At 34.6% G+C, this 22,261-nt stretch overlaps 1 protein-coding gene across 2 annotated transcripts in view; it reads left to right on the top strand.

Moving 5' to 3' along the window:
* The window catches only part of LOC148950527 (ras GTPase-activating-like protein IQGAP3), a 171,841-nt gene extending 149,884 nt beyond the window's left edge, over positions 1-21,957 (top strand). For both annotated transcript variants that reach the window (XM_089092454.1, XM_089092455.1), the window contains exons 19-24: positions 3,544-3,864; positions 4,524-4,865; positions 9,784-10,226; positions 13,845-14,094; positions 16,007-16,267; positions 21,736-21,957. In XM_089092454.1, the coding sequence (XP_088948580.1) occupies positions 3,544-3,864; positions 4,524-4,865; positions 9,784-10,226; positions 13,845-14,094; positions 16,007-16,267; positions 21,736-21,852 (1,734 nt within the window). In that variant the 3' untranslated portion in view covers positions 21,853-21,957. The remainder of the gene's footprint in view (positions 1-3,543; positions 3,865-4,523; positions 4,866-9,783; positions 10,227-13,844; positions 14,095-16,006; positions 16,268-21,735) is intronic.
* Positions 21,958-22,261: the final 304 nt, after the last annotated feature.

The raw sequence follows: 22,261 nt of genomic DNA, 5'->3' as shown, positions 1-22,261 counted from the left end.
CTAGCGAATATATAAACTATGTTCACAAGAAGCTATGAAAAAACAATCTAAACATGTAAATTTACCTAAAACCACACAAAAGAGGAAAAAAGATCTGATCTGGAGAGCAACTAATAACCATACTTGACATAGCACATGTTCTTAATATTATTTAAAAGTGTGAGAGTCAACAATACTTTGAACATCATTCAGAACTTTGGAACAATTTCTGGGACCCCGGGAACGAGAAGTGAATCCTAAGCGTACTTAGTGTGTTAGTTATTGGCATCTTAGTATCATCGGTCTACCTTGTATTATAGCAATGAAAGACATTACCAAAAACAAACATTAGCGAAACGCATTTCGATATCATTATTTTAAATTAGATCCATAAAAGATGCATAAGGTAAATATTATTATTAGGTTTATTGAAGGCGAAATTGATCTTAAAATTTTCTTTTCCTGAAACTTTCCGTACCGCAATTAGCACGGGGGAAAAGGAGGGATGACGCTAAAGAAAAAAATGCATTACTTCCAAACTGATAGCCCCCTCTCTCTTCCTTTTCTCAATAAATTCTGGATACAGCGTATTTAGAAATGTTACGGATATAATTGATATCAATACCTTCTCCAAAAATGGTAAAATCATTTTTTTGAATTTCTTCAAAAAAAAAGGATTGTATTTGAGGTTTTTTTTTCAGCTTTATTTGAGTTTTTTTTTTTCAGCACCTATAATAAAGGATTTTAATTTTCCCGATGTAGATGTCATTAGGGTTCTAGAATTACGAACTCGTAAGAAAAAGGGAACGATTTCAGAAATCTGGTCGACACCATGGTACCATCTTGGGGCGGGGAGACATCACTTCTCGTCTTATAGTAAAAAAGTTTTCTTAGTATTTTCAATGAAAAAATCCATTTTTCGGTGTTTTCTATGACAAAATAAAAAATAAAAAAAACAAAAAAAAACCCTCGTCGGTTTGAAGGACATATGAAGGGCACAACGTCTGAAAGGATTTGTGTGTTTAAGATAGGATAGGTAAAACTGAATTGATCACTAAATTTATATTAGGTTATTTTTGGAGTCATTTTTGTGTCCTATGATTGTTAATAGAAACAAAATGAACAAGTAAAAATATTGAACCTTAATTTTAGAATTTGGATAAAATGCTATGCTTCCTTATTTAAAAATGACTATCACAAGCTACATGGAACAGCGTATCCTTTTAAGTTTTTAGTGGGGTCATCTCCTCTGCAGCCTTATTTTCTGTCATGAATGATGACTTTTTTATCTTTTTAGTGTAGAAAAATATGTGTTTTTAGTACCCTTTTATTTTTAATCCTCATTGTATAAAAAGCTCTGCTATTTTATATTTAACAATTTACTGAAAACTGAATGGGTGCCTTAGATTGATAGCTTTGTCTAAATAGTTTGGTTTTAACATTTAACCAATTTTATCATTAGTTTTGAACAGGTTGGTCTGAAGGATAAAAATAGTGACAAAGATAAGGCTCAATTTAAAGTGGCATCTTAGAATATTAGTTAAACTTTACTGAAAATGAAATAAATATCTTACGTTGAAAATTTTATGTAACCATTCAATGTTCTATAAATTCAAAAGTAACGTATTTAATGAATATGTGTGACTATAATGTGTGACACATTAATGAATATGTGTGACACATAATGAATATGTGTGACTATAATTACTATAATGCATATAGCTAAGTTCGTTGTTAAAATATACTTAAATCGTTTTAAAGAGTTTGTCGAAGTTTGAGCAGCATTTAACTTTTTTTTAAATGTTATAAAGCAAAAAGAAAAGTTGTTCAAAATATTCTTTTTTGTTTTTAGTGCCAATACTAACCTTTTGGGAGGTTTGAGGAGCAATCCTTTTAAGTCCCTCTTCATTTTTCGGTATGATCTCTTATCATTATAGGTTTGATCTATTCATTCATAGTAATTGCCGGTCGTTTTTGGTTCTTCTTCTTCTATCAGTAAAATCCAGCTCTTTTCAAATTTGCTCTCTACTCCTCATGAGAAAAATATATTTTAAAATAATTTTGTTTGTTTTTTAAATAGTTTAGGGTTTTCGTATATTAATTGGTAATGGTATTGCTGCAAAAACGTTTATCTAAAATTGCATCTAATGTCAATTATTCCAGAACCTTGGATTTAGCAGTCTAGGTAGGAGTAGCTGATATTGTGAGCCCTCTACCAATAATCTACGATCACGTATTCGGTGTGATCACATCTGTAAAAAGTAATCTCAGATCCGTAACCATCTTTTTCAAAGACTATACAACTTCAAAGATGCCGTATTTTTGTTCCCTCAGGCTTGAAATTTCTGTCTGAACCTTCTTAGACACAGTGAATTTTATGGCGTGATTTTCTTCAAAATTGCCCAAATTTTCAATGGGGTGCTTAACAACTTTTTCTTGAACTTTGCCACGTTTCTTAGGCTATTAGCTTTTGATAATTAAATATTAAAGTTATTTACGTTTAGAATCAGCATAAAAACCAGACTTTTTAAGTCTTTTGTGCTTTAAAACATATGTCTGGAGTTTTAACAGAAGTAAAAAAAAAGAATATTCTTGACCAAAAAATTTCCCATTTCACGTCCATAAATGGCCATGAAATAGACAAGTGCTCCTAAATGTTTCATGTCTATTCAATATCATACCCTCTCCCTAAAAGAGGTCAAATTCCTCCTGTACTCCAAAAGGTATAATTAGGAATTTAACCGCTAATTTCTAACTAGGCTTCATTGAGATGCGGCTTCGACTCTTGGTAGATGTCGTGATGAGTAGAATGATGGGAATCCTTTACAACTACATAATGTATATTTGATGGACTCGTATCTCCTAAATTCTAACTTGGCTTGATTGAGATGCGGCTTCGACTCCTGGTAGATGTCGTGATGAGTAGAATGATGGGAATCCTTTACAACTACATAATTTATATTAGATGGACTCGTACCTCCAAGAGGCACAGATTCAAGACTAGTAATAATTTCTCAACAATTTTTTTTAGATCTAACAACCTGTTCTAGTATAAGTCTTGGTGACAAGAATTTAGAACATTCATCATTCTAAGGACGTTGGCTTGGCTGTACTCAAAAAAGCATAATGAGGAAATTAGATATAACTTTTTAGCTTTTTTGTAATACCTTGCTTTAGCAGATGTCCTGACTACTACTGTTTAACCCCCCCCCCCCCCTAATTGCTAACTCAATCATCTCACGGCTAGGATAAGGTCTGGACCACAAAATGCAATAGTAGGATACCAGCTCATACTTCTGACAAAAATTAATGAATATATGACAACTGGTTCCGGAAGATACCCTAATTACAAGATTACAGGAGCCCTCAACCTCTTAGACAAATTCGGCTAAGCATGGACCCCAAGAAGTAAAACTGGGACATTTATTTTCGTTGTTCCCTGCGTTTGATTGAGATCTGACACAGCAGGGTGTTGAGTGGAATATTATCCTCTCCCATGTATAAGATAATATCTGTTGGTTTTGTTTTGCGTTGCCGATTATTTCATTGGAATTTTTCTTTTAGGTTATTGAAGACAAAAGTCCTGTGATAAATACTAATCCTGTAGAAATCTATAAAAGCTGGGTCAGCCAAACGGAGTACAAAACAGGTCAGCCAATGGGTTTGCCCCACCAAGTATCACAGGAGCAAGCTCTCAGGCATCAAGAAGTTCAGAAGCAGCTAAACACGTCCATACAAAGGCTTAGGAATGAAACAGTTCGATTCCTTAAGCGAATCACGGAAGCGCCGGATAATCTTCCTTATGGTATTTTATACATGTCCAAAGTCATGAAGTCTTCTCTTGAAGAAAAATTTAAGGATGCTCAAGAAAAAGATATCTTAAAGGTATGTCAGAAATGGGATATTTAGAGGTGCAGGGTATTAGAGAAAGTTGAACAATCGTCGAAACTACAATCGGGATAGTTAGAAAAATTATTGTGATCGTTGCTAGAACAGTCTTTCATTAATCTAGAGTGTAGATTCTAGAGAGTTAATGGAACGGCAAAGGTTGTCATCGATAATATCAGTTTACAAGTTAGGTTGTTGCCGGAAAATGACAGTATTATAACGCTTGAGAGGAAAGTTTTTTTTAAGACCATACTGCTTTTATTTTCAAATTTTATTCTAATTTTTATTTCCGTCGTTTTAAATCTCTTTTCTTAGCTGTAAGTTTATTATCATTTTTAGATTCTCTCTCTCTCCCTCCCTCCCCCCTCCCTCCCTCCCTTCCTCCCTCTCTCTCTCTCTCTCCCTCCCTCCCTCCCTCTCTCTCTATCTCTTTCTCTCTCTCTCCCCCTCTCTCTCTTTCTCTCTCTCTCATGGTTATCATGGTGCTAATGGCACCATGATAACCATTCAAGACTTCAGGCTTCGACTTTTACAACTTAATTTTGCATTTTTGCTGTAGTAACAATGCAGGAAGTAGTTGCGTCCTTTTAAAAATTTGTATCTGCTACCCAAATTGACAGACTCTTTTATTTCATTTATATTTTTTTCGATTTCAGGTGATTGGAAATTTAATATATTATCAATACATTAATCCAGCGATTGTAGCACCTGATGCTTATGGTATTATAGAACTTCTCCCAGATCAGCTCTTAGACATCCAGAGGCGTAACCTAGGAAACATTGCCAAGATGCTGCAATTTGCTTCCGCCAAAAAAGGTTTTGGGGAAGAGGCTCCGCACCTTCTGGGGTTGAATCCGTTTATAGTTGAATGTCACGAAGTCTTCAAGGTTTTCTTTAAAAGATGTTGTCAAGTAGAAACCCCCGAGGAGCATTTTGGCATTGATCGGTACTCTGAAGCGACATTGCTGTCGGCCCCGCAGATCACGATACATTTACAGGTTAGATCTGTTAATTTGTTTTGGCTTATAACTTTATTTATCTATCTTTCTTTTCTTTATTTGTTGAAAGCTTCTTCTTGCCAGCAATATTTCAAACTTGTATATATTTTTTCAATTGCATATTATGTAATTTTTAAGCAGTATACTGTATCTGAATCATACTTAAAAACAATTATATATGATATAATTATATATTCATTTATTTTATATATTAAAGACTAGGATAGTTTCGATTTTTTAAGATTGTTTAATAATGTTTTTCCCCGTTTTTTATCAATGGGGTTTCTTAGTCAAGTATTGTCTGCTTTTCATATGTTTTTTTTTCTGGATCTCTTTCTGTTTAGCAATTCCATTTCAACCATATTTTCGCTATTTGGACTAATTTTTCTAAAACCGGTATTTAGTGTTATAATTTTCGGGATGTATTTTATATCAGATAAAAAAAAAATCTATCCTTGAGCAAGAAACAAAAGTAGAAAAAATGTAGCTAATGCGTCACTGATGCGTCAAAGGGGGAACTGATTACAGTGAATTCCCTGCAGAAAAAAGGCTCATTTAGTGAGGCTATACAAACCCAATTAAAGCCGAAAATGAAAAGAAAAGCCAAATAAGGTTCTAGCGGTAAAAAACAACGAAGATAGGAGTGTGCTCATTTCGCTACTGAGCACCTACCGACTTATATAGCACAATTGACCTTTGTGGGGAGTTGATTTTAGAGAGCATTAGAAATTATCTTGGCCTATATAGTGCAGGGGCAGATCCAGGATTTTTTTAGGGGGGGTGAGGGGGGGGGGGCAAATTAGGTTGATCCAATAAACTTGCGTTAGGAGCGAGTTTAATTGACACAATCTTCCGTTAATTCAGTAAATTAAACTACGTTAGGGGGGGGGGCTCTCCTGGAACATCTCCAGGTGTAAAATTGGGTTGCCAAATAGAAATTGACCTTTGCGATGAAGCAAACGAATCTAGTGAATAGCAAACTAAAGATAAGAGCAAACTGATAAAATTGCAAGTATTGCTAAATCTGCAAGACTTTCTGCTTTCACTGATGAGCCGTGTGCTAACTCGAATTTATTTAGTCACGAAATTATTATCAGCAACAAAGTTTAGTGTATTAACAACAAAAGGTATATATTTTGGTGGCTTGATCACTAGGAAGTTCTTTTTTCGCGTAAAATTTTTAAATTCCTATCAGCAGCCCTTTGAACCATTTTCATTCTTAATTTTAGGGGGTTCAGGGGAGAGGCGAGTCCTTGATGATCTACTCCGTTTAATGGTATGTTTATGAATTATTAAGCACAAAAATGGGAAGCATATATTGACCTTTGAGAAAAAACGTGAGAAGCCAGTTGATAATAAAAGAAACTCAAAGCCAGAACTAAGCGTTGGATGCAGATCTCATGTCTTTAATTGTTGAAAATTATACTTGAAAATATGTAAGACTTCTCATCCTTTCACTAAAGAGCCTTTTTCTGATGTGGATTTGATTTACTCATAAACGCACTTAGCCTATGAAACAGAGAAAGTCAAGTTAAGCCTTGATACATAGGCTTAACTTTGGTTATAGATTTGATTTGATTATAAAAAATTGGATTACACATTATTTGATATTATTATTTATTTGAAAATATTATTTGATAATTCCGGCTCTTTCAAGTGTTTGAAAGTTATATTTTTGATTGTTTATTTGAGACATAAAAGATAACATAGATTCCCAATAATTTGCATTTAGACTCGGGCATAGTACTGTTCATAATTTGGTTGTATTGTTGCATACCATCCTTAAACATTTAGGCAAAAATGGGACTTAAGTTGATGCATTATTTGCTGACATAGTTAAGGCTTTTGACAGTCTTGACCATAATTTAGCAGTGGAAGAAGCTCAGGTAATGGGTGCCCGTCCATTTGTTGTACGAATGCTTGCTAGTTTTCTTTTTAAAAGATATCAGTGTGTCCAAATCCCTGATCATGAGCCATCTGTATTTTTAGGGTTTTTTTGCGGTTCGCCACAAGAGATGAAGTTAGGTCCACTTTCTTTTCTTTTCGTTTTTAACCGTATTTTAGCAACAATTCGAGAGCCTTTTAAACTTGCTGATGATTTAACTGTCATATCACTCCGACTACCGAACAGTCTGACTCGACGAGAATTTTTAATGATCTAAAAGCTGAATTATGAAAGGTTAGACTGACGGTGAGTGTAGCTAAGAGCTCTTATATGACTTTCTACTTCCTATAGGTCGACAGCCACTCTTCTCTTAATTCCCTACTGCCGACAAAGAAAACTGTTAAAATACTTGGAATAGTTTTGGAAGAAGATTTAAAATGCAACTCCCACGTTGACTATGTGACTGAAAAAGGAGCGTCATTTTTACATTTATTTTCCAACCTGAAGAAATATGGCATGCCAACTGAGGTTTTAAAGTCTGTATACTGTAGCTACTTTAGGTCTTCTCTTGAGTATACACGTCCAGCTTGGCATACGGGTTTGACCAAAGATCAATCAGATAGACTTGAGATGGTACAAAAAAGAGCTATAAAAATTATACTTGGACACAACTACTCAACATATGATGATGCACTAAAACAACTCAACTTGAATTCACTTGATAGTCATAGACATGAGTTGACATATCGATTTGGACTAAATTGTTTGAATTCTCCAACTCATCATGGTCTACTAACCGATCTTGAAAGCCCCCCCCCCCACTAAAGGACCAGTCAATACTACTACTACTACTACTAACAACTCACCGCAGCACCAAGCCGCCTGAGACCAACAGAGCTACGCACGCTCCACCTCCACCCCAATCTAATCAAAGCCTCCCTTTTTACACCCGCCCACGAAGTTCTCATTTCCTTTAAGTCTTTCTTTATGACGTCCTCCCACCCCAGACGGGGACGACCTGCTTTCCGTTTAGCCCTAGATGGTTGGCCGAAAAGAACAATCTTCGGCAATCTGTCATCCTTCATCCGCACAACGTGCCCTAACTACCTCAACCTTTCTTTTATTATAGCCCTAGAGAGCGGTATTGAACGGCATTTTTCGTAGAGCCTATTGTTTGAAATACAGTCAGTCAGCCGGGTACCCAGAACAATCATTAAGCAAATTCTCTGAAAAACATCTAGCAAATCGTCATCCGCTTTTCGGAGCGTTCATGCTTCACAGCCATATTTGACCACTTTCATCACTGTAGCTTTTAATATTCTAATCTTGGTTTGCAGACTTATCTTCCTATTCATCCAGACTTTTTTTAACTGTGAAAAAACACCCTGAGCCTTGGCTATTCTACTTTTAACATCTTCACTGCTCCCACCATCTTTAATAATAATACTACCAAGGTAAGTGAAACTGCCCACCTGATCAATCTTTTCATTACCCAACGTCACCTTTTCATCTTCACTTATTCCTAGCCTTAGTGACTTAGTCCTCCTAACATTAATTTTCAAACCAATTCTAGCACCTTGAACCCTCAAAACCTCTAAAACTTCATTCATTTTGCTCACACTTTCAACTAGGATGCTTAAATCATCAGCATAATCCAATTCCATGAGACTTTTTCCTCCCCATTTGATTCCGTGGTCTCCCATTATCAAAATGATCCATATAAAGGAGGATAGAACACAACCTTGCTTAGCTCCTGATTTAATATAAAACCAGCTACTAGCCTTATTTCCTACCATAACCGCAGCAGTGTTATTCTCGTACATAGCACTAATCACTTTAGTTTATTTGCCTGGTATACAATACAAAGATAAAACCTTTACTAAAGCTCCTCTATCAACAGACGCCGTCAACAGACCAGTCAATAGACGCCGATAAATAAGAAATAATTGTCCACAGTTAATGTCTTACACAGTCTCTAGTACTGACAGATATTGCAAATCATTTGTTCCTTATTTTACTCGGTATTCTAACAATTTTACATTACAAATATTTAATGTTTGATGCAGTTTATTTCAGGTACTTGTATGTGAGTATTTTGAATGTACCAGCCATTTATATTTGTAATATTCTGTATAAATGGTCTCTATTTTAACCGTGAAAACTGACTCTTGACTTATATTAATTATATATATGACTCATTTTAATTTATTGACGTTGAAGCAGCAGTTGCTGCTTTAATTTTTTTTGTGTTGCTATTGATTTGGTAGCTGGAGCTCATGTTAGCTCCAGCTATCGTAGTAAACAAATATATTCTATTTTATTCTAGACGAGTGTTGTGGATAAGTTATGTATTCGAACGAGGAAATAATTTCAAAGCTTCTGATAATAAAAGCTGGTCGAACGACAAGATAGAGGTTCTATTCTAAGATGATGGTAAAACAGTTCAAAGAGTAAACAATCCCGCTGATATTTGTGGAAGTTCTTTCACTGAAGAGCTGAAGGCAAATTAATATTCATGAATAAGAGCAAAGGTTCAGTTAAAGGGATTCAAAAGTAAAGCAATCAAAGGGGAGAATTGTTTATTTTAAAAAAAGTCTTGCTGCTTCTGAGCGGAGAAATACGCCTGTAGACAAAGCCGTTATTAAAACCCCAGCTAGTCTTCTGTATGTGTGACCAGCCGGGTATGTATGAGTTAAACAAACGCCTTAAGTGTTTCAAGCTAAAACAGGTAAGCTATTTCAAGCTAAAAATATCCTTCTTTTATTAGTACCTTTTTTGGCCAAATAAATTGCTCAGCTCAGCATTGTGACTCAACTGAGTACCGTCTGTTCCATTTAATAGATTCAAACTAAAAACGTGAATTAGTTACCAAATAATATGCTCATCTGAGCATCGTGGCTGAAATATTATAGTTTGTTCTATTTGGAAATAAAACTAACAAATACTATAAAGTGGGAAAAGTGGGATTATTTTAAACTAAAAATATCAATGTTTTTCACACATAAGCAAGCGAACTGTTTCTTTGTTTTTTAGGAACTTGTCGAAGTACATCAGCTGTTCTATGACAACGCTGACCTCATCGCTCCATCTCTCGATGATCCAATTCGTCAAATATTGAAAGAACTTGGACCACGGCCAGAACTTATCGATTTCCTCTCAGAAACAGCTAGTCAAAGTCCCACCGATTACTCTAAAACAGAGATATTATTGTCCTTTAAACCAGACTCGAACGTGGAGGATGGAGACATGTCATCGTTGGATGTTGAACGCTTGTTTTTGAAGACAAAGCAGCTGCTTGTTTGTGTACTGCCTTGCACGTCCGGAACTTTATTGGCAAGGGCTTTAAGGTGCCCTGCTACTGAGGCTGAAATTGAGGAGTATTCTCGTCGTGTGGCTGACCTGGATCAGAAGAATGAGCGATCACAACAGCTGGGAAGTGGGATGGCAAGATTTAACTCTTTTCTTACCTATTTTAGGTAGGTCTCATCGTTTAAAAAGTCTGATCGAAAATTAAAGCTTTCAACATCGATTCTTTAGATATTACATTAGCTAACATACATTCAAAACACAGAGAACGAAATATAAAATTAAAAGGGAAACTAAAAAAAGAGTGGGAGAGGGCAAAACAAGTGCAAGAACATGGGCAGCACCATCAGCATATAAAAAAAGGGGAGAAACTAGTGGGATATTTTATTCATTTTTTTCTGTGATGAAGGGGAAAACAGTTTTTTCATATCTGGAAGTAACGCAGCGAATGGGGAACAAAATAGGGAAGGGCTCAGAAACAGCTCGAAGCGGCCGTAATCTGGATGGGAAGTGAAGTTTGAGGAAAATACATGCCGTCCGAGGATATTTTATTGCATTTTGTTTGCAAAACGGAGGCACAACGAAGCCCTCCTTCGCTCAAGGGTTTCCAAACTAGCTTTTCTTAGGAGCAGGGAATATGACACCTTGTCTTCTTGGAAAATTATTCGCAAGGCTCTTTTTTGGATTAATTCAATTTTTTTCCGATTCTTCGCGAGAGATACCTGGGTGCAAAACTAGACAAGCATATTCGAGATGGAGGCGGACAAAAGACGTGTAAATCCTTAAGGAATGGGAAGGGGAACGCTAAACTTATTTAGGATCCTACAAAAATGCGATAAATTTAGTTAAGACCTAACGGAGGGCGATAGACGCATAAGCTCTATAGACGATGTCTTTAACGTGAATATCGCACTTTAAATTTGAAGAAATTGTGATGCCAAGTAGTTTAAATGAGGACACAGAAATTTCAGGAGGGATAGGATTAAGAAAACAGGGTGAATAGTAGTAAAAAAAGTTTTAAATTGTAAATCTTAAAAAAATTTGAGGAAATTAAGTTAGTATTAAGATGAATGAATTTAAATTATATTTTAATGGTTATTGTATGAATTTTGAGTAGCCAAAAGGGTGTTAAAAATAATTTATTTGTTTATTTGTGTGTTATTAAAAGAGGATTAGAATGGTGTACCTAAAGATATTGTAAGGGCACACCATTCTTTTAGGTTTGTTATGGGGTTGAGAAGATAATGTATAGTTGATTGAGAACAAGTTTTAAGAAAATCATTCGTGTATTATTAATGTATTTCCACGGTGAAAGGGGTGCCCTATGGCGGAAGGGCACCCTACAAAACCGGGAATGGTATTTTTTGTGGGTTTGAAATTTATAGTAGCATACCTTGTCTTCGTCAATTTTGTTTGGCTACCCAAATTAAAAAATAAAATATGTTTTTAGATTAGTGTAGGTGGCATTAAAATTTGAAATTGAGTGAAAAAGATTAGTATGTCAGCGAGAGGAGAGGAAAACAAGAAGAAAGAAAACAGGGCGAGGATTTGAGGAAACAAATTGGTATTATCGTGGACTTAGAGGGGTTTACTGTCATGCCGAAGTCCAAGGCCTCAACTCCAATTTCATTGAGGATACTCATAGGGTCCCTTATTAAATTTCTGAAGCAAGTTTTAACAACCGTTAGGTCATCAACAAATTTCCATCGGTCAGGAAATTCTTTCGTGAGGTTATTGATCATGGCTGAAGAAAGCAGGGGACCTTGGAGAGTACCTTGGGGTATGCCATTGTGGACAGGGAGAGGATTTGAATAATGATTCTGGTATTTAACAACCTACGATCTATTTGTTAAGAAGGAGGGAACCAATTTCCCAGTAAGGGATCAATATTGAACTCGCTGACACGTTTCTCAACTAGAATAGTATGGTTAACTAGGTCATATGCTTTCTGAAGGTCAATGGAAATTAAATTTAACCAGGAATTAAGTTTTTCGAGGATTTTCCCAATGTGGTCAATTTGAGAAGGTTTCCCATACGAAAACCAGTGAACATGCCACAGAAAAAAATTAATTAATTAAAGAAAAGAGAGAATAAATCCATTGAAAACAGAAATAAAAATGTATAAATAAGATATATTCTCGTCATGGTTACAGTACAAATGCACAAGATAAGGAACACAAATGATCTTTTGTGCTAGTACAAATAAATTTCAGGGTGCAATTATGTTTTGTGTACTTAAAGGATAGTAATTTTAACTTGAGAAGAGAAAAAAATCAGTTAAAAAAAAGAACAAATTGATTAAAATTGTATTTAAACCATTATGAATCACAAGTTACAAGTATATTTATACCGTCCTAATATTTCTTTTCGTCCATTTAGCTCTGAGTCTGTTTGTTATTTTCTCTTCAATTTCGAATATTGTAAGTTCTATCAATTCGGATAGAAGCTGCAATGGTCAATCTTGTAATGCTGACTTTTATGCACACACATATATATATATATATATATATATATATATATATATATATATATATATATATATATATATATATATATATATATATATATATATATATATATATATATATATGTGTGTATCTTATAAACATAAATCGCTTTAAAAAAAAATCGAAGAATAAATAAGAAAAAAAAAATTGTTTTGAGATTTTTGTTTGGCTGGATTTTTTGGCCGTCTTTACTTTTCACAAGGGTCATTTTCAACAGCTCTCAATAGTGGAATATAAAACAAGACAAACTTGATGAGAATTAAACTTCCTTGATCGCGTCAGATCCTTTAATTTTATTATCTCTTTATAAGACTAAGAAACAAAAATTGAAGAGTCTGATTGCAGCTGTCAATTGTAAAATATCAGCTTTTTTTTTCGATGCGTAACCAGTGTGATTTTTTTCAATAGTTTTCAAAAAATACATTCTCATAACCCTGCACAATAAGTGTGATACTTAAGCACATTTTGAGTTAACACCTTTAGTTTTAACAAAAATCACTATGAAAAATTAAAATTACTATGCTTTATTGTTTCACATTGTTTATAAGCAAGGTTTCTTCGTTGCATAGGCATTCAGATGAATGCTCCAAATGGTTGCACTCTCACCATCTTACCAAACCGAGGACGGTTCGTTCAAAGTGAAAAACGTTCATGAGAGTGATAAATCTATCTTACTCTTTTTGCGTTCCGTTTGGCGCATTTCATTTTTGTTGGCATTACTCATATTTTGTCTCTGTGACAGGCTAACCCAGCCTAAATTAATTAAAAAAAAAAAAAATAGTATTAGCAATAGTAAAACCCAAGGTAAATGCATCTATACCAACTATGTATAGTACGCTATTATACTGATCCTGTCTGGGGGAGGAAATGTTGTGCCATCAAGTCTTGTTTTTTAGCTTTGTCCTATGGTATTTCTTATTCTGTCTGCTTTTTTTTATTATGACAAGGGATGTCATTTTGCGAAAAGTGAAACCCTTTTCTTATCTAATTTTAAAGGCATCTTTCTATTGTAGCAAATATCTGTAAATATTCTGAGCTTTAAAGGAGAACAAGCCATTCCTCAGCTTTGTTCATCGGAGCTGGGTGGGGAACGAGCAACTGTCCAATTCGTTTTATGCATTCTTAACCGTTTTTTAAATTCCTGTCGTTTCTTGAAAACCAGGCGGCCCATGTCCATTTGTAGACATTTGCTTCCCACCTTTGGGCTCCTTTTTATTCCCCTTTTATTACAGTCGAATTATAGAATTCTCTTTCTTCTCTTAATTGCTTTTTGTTTTGTAGCTTGCCACTTGACAAGCTCAAAGAGCGTATATACCGAAATTTGAAAAAGCTTGAAGTGGCGGGAAAGGTTTCCAAAGAAAATGGCTTTGCAGTTATTCTAGAATCGCTTGGGAGGGATATACTGGGATATGGAAAGCAACGAAGATCCCGTCTTATTGAACTTGAGAGATTGAGGATTGCCAAAGAAAGATTAGATGTTAAAACGAAGAGCATGAAGGATCAAGCCTCTTATTATAATCAGTATCTGCAGGTAAGCGAAAGCACATTTTTGTATAAGAATGTCTTCTTACAGTTTCGTATTTCTATTTTTCCTTTTCATGACAAGCCCTGGGTAAACGAACGTTGTCCATGACCAAAAAAAAAGAAGAAAAGCTTACTGCAATTTAGATATAATAAATAGATAATATAAGATGATGGTAAATAAACGTCAGGTAAATAAACCCTGGGTAAATAAAGGTCGTCCATGACCAATAAATAAAGAAAAGCTTTCTGCAATTTAGATATAATAAATAGATAATATAACATGATGGTAAATAAACGTCGGGTAAATAAACCCTGGGTAAATAAACGTCGTACATGACCAATAAAAAAGAAGAAGAAAAGCTTACTGCAATTTAGATATAATAAATAGATAATATAACATGATTTACAGGCCCTCGAGTTATGAACGTTCATGTGAAATAAATGTTGAAATATGTAACAACAAGCAAAGCTTTGTCTAATAATTCACATATATTCTCCAGACTTTAATTTCGATTTATAACTGACATGAGAGGTCAAATTAAGTGTTTCTTAGTCCTTCTTATATTTCAAGGAATTATTTACTTTTCTAATATACACATATAAGGAAGAGAGATTTAAAATTTATACTTTTACCAAGTTCTTGACGCAGTACCGAATTACAGCTGAATTTGAAGCATAGGTAATATTCCTAAATTAAACTAATCTCCAAATGGATGGAAAGGGCTCCTAATCTCATAACTAAAAAATCTTCTAATGAATAACATTTTCCTTTATAGTAATACTATAAATATAGTATAGAAACTCTGTAAATTTAATATTAATTGAAACCATGCTTAATTGAGTGTTGAGAATTGTTTCCTGTAGAGGTTCCTTCACTTTATCCTAAGTTCATGGAACAAACACCATTTCTAGTAAATATTGCTCCCATGGAACATCAATAGTGTAAATCTGGTCAATTCGTTCCAAAGAGCAAAGGTAAAAGAAAAAATATACATTTAAAGCTAATTGAAATACTTAAAACCACATAAATTTATCCGCTAGAAGGGAGTGCGTAAATTACTCAAAACAGAGTGGACTTGTGCGAAAAATTATCGGAAGCTTGTTGGTTAAACCCTTTGAAGGTTGTGGAGTAGACTAGAAGCGTTTGACATTCATGTTTTAATAAAATGCCAAAGTCAAGTTGTCATTGTTTGAGATAAGATTTAAGAAAATATTCTCATAATCGAGGAAAGTTAAGGAACCTAAAACTGTAGTTTTTTTGGCAGCTTGCCAGGGTGTGCTAAGTTTCACTCTGCATCCCATTCAAGAGCCCTCTTGCTGTTCAGAATCATCTTGAAGTGCATTGATTGCATCAAAAGTACGAACAACTTCTGGGCTGCGCATTAATTCCTGTCAGAGTCGGGCCCGCTATTTTGCTGTTTTTGTTTGGGGGGGGGGGGGGGGGGTGAAAATTATAGCTAATGTTTGAGAGCCAGTAAAGATTTTGAGAAACCATCAACACGAAGAAATATTCTACATGGCTTCCAAGTTCGAAGAGAAGGTATAACGAACCCCTATTTGAGACTTTTTTTTTACTTAATTCGTACAACTTCACATTGCGACTCCTCGTATCTAGTAATTCTAGTTATGGGTTTCAAATAAAGTGTCTGGGTTTATTTACTTTAAGTATGAGTTTCTTTACAATAAGGTAATTGTTGTGGTAGTGCAACGTTAGAAATATTATAGTTCTAGGTGGAAAATATTTCAAGTAAACTTTGAGTAGGACCCTAGGTGCTCCTAGGCTGCAGCCCATTTAGTATGTTGGTCCTGGATATTATATCCAAGCGTTTTCTGTATACTCCTGAAAAAAAAAATCTTCTTGAGCTTTTGCACTCCCACAAAGTGTTTGCAGCATTATTATATAATATTTTCTTTTCTAGACATGTTTGAGTGGTTTAGCGCCACCAGTTAAGAAAAAGCGGGGGGTTTTCCAAATGACACTGAAGAGCCATCGTTCTATTAAATACACAGCAACGAAACTCATAGAGAAGGGTGTACTTATTGAAATTAAAGGCTTGGAGCCTCTCCATGTCAAGTCAGTCATTTTCGAAATCAAACCTTTGGAAAAAGAACCAGGGAAGTTCAAAATCTCTGCCATCTATCTTGGAGTGAATGTCGAAGAAATTGAGCTGGATATTCAGGTAGCATTGTCTACAAAAAAAAACAATGTTTATTTATGGGTCATTCGCATTGCTACTGAAGCCCTATTGCTACGATACTTGTTTGCATGTTGGCTACTAATTGAAGATCTTTTTTTTCCTGATTAATCCTTATTGAGGTTGCTTATTTAAGCAACGTAAATTCAGCTCTTATAAGTAATGGGAAATTACCTCTAGTCCCAATTCCTATGAAATTAGATGTTAAGCTTACAAATAAAAAGAATAATTTACTTTGATTTTATAAATAGAAACTTTGAAAGATTTCTACTGATGCAACCTATGCGAAATTGTTGAGTTTACAAATAAAAAGAATAATTTACTTTGATTTTATAAATAGAAACTTTGAAAGATTTCTACTGATGCAACCTATGCGAAATTGTTGAGTTTATAATTATAAAAATAAGAAATATTGGAATTGGATATAGAAGGTAAACATTTATGTGAAGGATAGTCAGTTCAGTTTGGCTTATGTTATTTTAAATAGGTTGAATATACCATGTATGGAGGAGGGCTGCCCCTCACTTCTCTTTTGTTCTCATGGTTTCTATGATGCTCCCTGGAACTCTTATATTTTTTGTGCGTTTATCTCAGTTTATCTGGCAAGCAAACATATTTTTTAAGCCTTTGCCCTCCATCGTGAATTAATTTTGCTGTCGAACCCCCTCCTTCCTCCAGCGGAAAATTTTATGAAGATGCTCATGTTATGATAGCATTCTATTTGCAATATGTATGAGAAAAATTGAGCAGACCTTTCTGGCAAGAATAGTTTTATTACCGTCAGTCAATTCGTAACCTCATTTATACTCTTTTGAAAGTTGTCATTTGTTATTGCAATTTTTATTTCTCAGTAGACACTTTACCTAGTTCTGAAAACTTGTTTGATATCTCCTTAATCCGGTTTGTGTAGGAAAAGAAATTTCGTTCCTGTCAAAGAATGGAAAATTGAAAATGGAAGTTCTATTCAAGGAACTTGATTTTGGGTGTATCTTAATATTCAGGCCTGAATTTATTTATGAAGCTGATTTATTTCTATCCGTATTGTCAAAAAAAAATCACTATAGTTCTAATTTTGTTGAATCAAATGCAAACGTTTCCTGCATTTAAATTTCCTGCCCCTATGAATTTTTTTTCCATGCTGGATTACCAAGATCCATTGAAAAAGGAAACGTGTTTATTCTATGTATTGACTTTTGCCTTACAAGGAAGTGGTTGTCGTGCTATAGATGTAAAAAAGAAGATATTGATCTTCAAAAGTGTTAGATATTTTCAGTAGCAGCCTTCCTCCCTTCCTAGCTGAAAAAAAAAGTCAAAATAAATGTTTATCTAACATCTATGCCTGGGTTTAGTGAAAAACTCGTGTTCAGACTAGATAGCATCTTTTCTAGTATCTCTGAATTTACTGTCAGTGGTGAGTGGAAATGAACTAGGCTACACTGATCGAATGGTACGTGGTAACGAACTGTATGTAAATAAGAGGGACTTTACCAAAGAGTGACCGAGATTCTAAAAAAAAAATAATATCAATTAATGCCTCATCAAAATTAACTTTTAATAGTGATTCCAAATATATAAAATTCATTTAGTTTAATGTTACCCATCAAAAGCTTCGAGTCTGAGATTCAAATTCGACTGATTTTCAAAAGGACAGAACACCCCCAAAAATTCCAGTGTTCTTAATGAAAACTATACCATCAGATTCAGCATATCAGAGAACCATGCTGTACAGGTTTCAAGCTCCTATCTAAAAAAAAAATGGGATATTATTTCTGTCAGAAGAAAATCACCGATGCGTTTTTTGTTGTTGTATTTTTTTTCATGTCTGATTGTATCAAACCATTGGTCCCAGAAAATCTAGTGCCCTTTAACATGACCAAAATGATTGCAGGGAAACTAGCCCCCCTACCATGCCTCCTTTACCAAAGTCATCTGATCAGAATTTTGAGATAGCCATTTGGTTCAGCATAGTTGAAAGGTCTAATAGTTATGTCTCTGGGTCTGTTATAACCGTTAACAACCCCTACAACCCCTGGGGAAAATTAAGTAAGTTATACAATTTGCCTACTGTTTGCGTATAGTGTTTGTTATTGGGAATTAGGGAAATTTCTCGGGTGATGAGATAATTTTCGACGGCAATTGGGGAGTAAAGTTTCTGAGAGAAAAATTTTTACTCGGGGAGGGGGGATTTCCTGGTATGATTAGAAAAATAGTTAAAAATTAAATAAAAAAAAGTGTTTTTCAACTGAAAGTAAGAAGAAACATTAAAACTTGAAACGAACGTAAACTATTCCGTGGAGGGGGCTACCCCTTCCTCTTCTCTCGCTTTCTACCCAAAAGTTTGAGACTTTAACTTCTCTACGTTAAAGGTTAATTCTTTAAGAACAACTCCTTAAACACAAGAGCCGTAGAGTTTCAATGCGAAGTATTTTTAAAGGATTTTAAGACTCAAGTGACAAGAGCTAGGGTTGAGGAATGGGTAGCCCCCTCATATAAGGAATAATTTCTGTTTGTTTTAAGATTTAAAGCTGCTCCTTACTTTCATTTGAAAAACTTTTTTTTTAATTTAATGTCTAAATAAAACTGACCTCCAATACTAGTATTTTGAAAGCCCTGTCTTCAGCATAAATGTTTTTTAGTGTTAATATTTTAGTTCTTGACTAAAAGTTTAATTTTATTTCTCGGCTAATTTATGACAATTTAGTTTCTAACGTGCTTTCTTGTATATTTCAAAGCGTTGGTGTAGGCCTGCTTGAGGAGGAATTCTGACAAACTTTACTCTCTCCAAGAATTTTGTTATTCTTTTCGTGTTCTCAAATAACTGTAGTAATTGTATATCTTAGAATCACAACATATGGGATGCTGATAAAATTGAAAATCGATTTTTTCTTCGAGAAAGAAAAAAACAGTGCCATCTAGCGATTACCTCGCCAAATTATAAAGCCCAAATCTTAAATATCTAAATAAAAATCATAGCCGTATTTTTTATTTTGTTAAATTTTTGCTGTACATTGAGTCCAAGAATAAACGATTCGCTTTTGTAAAAGGGCACAAGGGGTATTCTTTTAAGCTGTATCTCAACTAGCCTGTTTTCCGGATAATAACGCAGCCCAAAGTATTGTATAATACACGAGAGTTTCCAAAATCTAAAGAATCTGCCTATTTTCAGAAAATTTCAGCTTGGATACAAAGAAACTTTCAGTTAAATGTGGACCTTTCAGTTAAATCTTATTCCTATTAAATTTTAATTCTTTTTAAATCTAATATTGTGAATAATTATACTGGGTAGCGTTGGAGTGTCAGTGACGCTAATGCTAAGAATTCCTGTTTTTCCTATATTCACATACCAAAGAATAAGTTTCTAGTGCTGAATGCAATTTTTTTAAAGGTTCCATGGTTTTGTGACATCCTGTTTTGTTTTCCCAGATATGTTGTATATACATCTCACTTTCATCTCTAAGTAGATATGCGTTAAAGGTCAAGGTCCGTAAATCAATACAGAAGGAGTTAATTAAGGAGGAATTAAGAAGGAGTTCCCTCCTTAGCTGGCTCATCTTCTTTTCATCGCCTTGTCCTCTGGGTGTGTTTGGAGAACAACACAAGAGAAATTACGTTTCCATGCAATATCGAGAAGTTTATGGAGCATTCAACTTGAATTTAGTTTCCACTCTTAGTGTTACTCAGTGCTATTTGATATACTTGGTCTTCTGTGGGCATTTAATTTACGTTCTCTGGAAGTTTTACTTTATTAAGCTTTCGAACTACCTATTTATAACCAGTTATTCTTGTTCATCATGAATTAATTTCAAGATCCTTACTGTCTAAGTGCTACTTGAATATAATCCTTTCTCCATTTGTTCTTATTGAAAACCAAATCAATGTTCTTCAATTTGGTGATTGTAGAGTTTAAGTTAAATAATCAGTCTCTAATAATCCACCTATTAGGGATTTTAATTGATAAACTGCCAGATTCTCAGAACTAATTGACAGCATTGTAGAAGGTCATGTTAAAGAAATGAGAATTTTTTTTTTTTTTTATGAATACTAGCCAAGTAGTTGGCACGTTAGACTTGAAATCCTTTGTCATTTAGGGCAGGGGCTCGAGTATTGATGTCGCTGATTTTTTGGTTTGGAACAAGGGTTTATGGTGTGACTCTGTAAGTTCAGCCATAGTCGATCCATCTTCAAATGGATACCTGGATAAATCTTGGGGGGGGGGGGGGAAGTAACACACCAAACGTCGGTTGACTTGCCCTCAACCCTGCATTGCACTCCTGGTAAAAGTCGGAGAATCAGGGCATGGGCACCTGCGCTGCGCAGACCATTGGTCAGCATGCGGAAATGTTTTTGTTTGTTTTCTCATTTTAATAGGGTTGATAGGGAGAGGAGTGTTTTCAAGTTTGTTGTTGTCAGGTTGCTTAGTACTATGACGAATTTGCTGTAGCAGAATTAGTCTTATATGGCCTAGTTTCTATACTGGAAGCATTCAGTTTTACAAATTGACTTTATGGACAGTTTGCAAATGCTATGATTTTGACTCGCCCAAAAATTAATATATGTTGCGACTTTTGTAATCATAAGACATATGAATATCTTATAACTGAGACCCTTGCGTTGTAAACTGAGTGTTTTAGTAAATACTAAATTGCGATATATCATGAAAAGACCTACTACTTTAGCCGATTTGATTCTATAGTTCATATAATTTTTACCATTTGGAGGGCTTTCGTCTAGCCGAAATATTCAAAATGTGGAATATAATCAGCAAATACCGAACAAAAGCTATGAGCACAAAATCCATTTCCAAAATAAAACTTTGTTTTTTGCAACAGACTTTGTAAAGCAAAATTCAGATATGGCTTTGCATAAAATATTCTCTCGTGAAGGGATTCTATACTTAGAAAAGAAGTTAAATTATATTATAAAGGGTCATTGAAAAGACTACTTGATTGACAATTTTCTAATGGTAATATTGACAATAACCTAATGGTAATATTATTATATTCCTCTTCATTGTAGAACAGCAAAAATACTATAGGCTCAACAATTATGTTTCTAAAGAAGAAAAGGAGACAGAAGAGGCAGGGTCATAGCAATTTCCAATCTTAGCAGTGATTTGTTCACTATTATTACGCATAACTATTATGATAAAAAAAATGTAGTCATGCAAAAGATAAGTCAAAAACCATTTCGATCCTGCTATCGATATTTGGAAGGGTCTGCTGTTCGACAGGTATCAAAGCTCTAACCGCTCTTACTGATAGGTATAACCTTTAGAAGAGTTTTACTGGGGAGTGTCCACAATAAAGAAGAAGAACACTTTAGGTCCATATTTTCCTAAGGGGGTTCTTCTTACTCCCAAGCCATATGCATATATCCTTTTACTACTTTTAAGTGATGCGTGTCGTGTATATTATATACTGTTTAATTTTAAATATTTTTTCTTTTTTTCTTAGGAATTGTTGCAGCAACAATATGAAGGTGCCACAATAATCAACCTTTTTGGGAAAGCTGCTATTAATATTAGTCTTCTTCTTCACCTTCTTTACGCCAAGTTCTATCCAAAGAAGTAGTTACCTCGGTTACATAAGCTGCCAGTGTCATTCTTTGTTGTTCCTTTGTTTACTAAAAATTTGTTGTTAACTTGATTTTTATTAATTATATACGTATATCTACGTTTTTCTTTTTAGCAAATATTTCTTCTTTTTTATTATGCACGGTCACTGAAAAACCTAAACTTTAGACTACTATTGCCGCAAAGTACTTAATGGATTTACTGGTGCGATGTCTTATGTTAAAATCATTCAATGTCTTAATATTGGCTAAGAGTAATAACTTTACACTTTCAGGACCACTATTGCTACTACTACTGTGACTGCAATTATTTGAAACCGCGACTTTGACTACTTGGGACCACTTGCAAGTGCGACTACTTGTCACTGCGGCTGTGGCCATTTGTACCTTCTAATGAGACTTACATGC

Source organism: Artemia sp. Qi Xiang Cuo, chromosome 7 (assembly GCF_049724085.1).
Source record: "Artemia sp. Qi Xiang Cuo chromosome 7, ASM4972408v1, whole genome shotgun sequence".
Classification (NCBI taxonomy): Eukaryota; Metazoa; Arthropoda; class Branchiopoda; order Anostraca; family Artemiidae; genus Artemia; species Artemia sp. Qi Xiang Cuo.
This window is presented reverse-complemented; position numbering and strand designations above follow the sequence as displayed.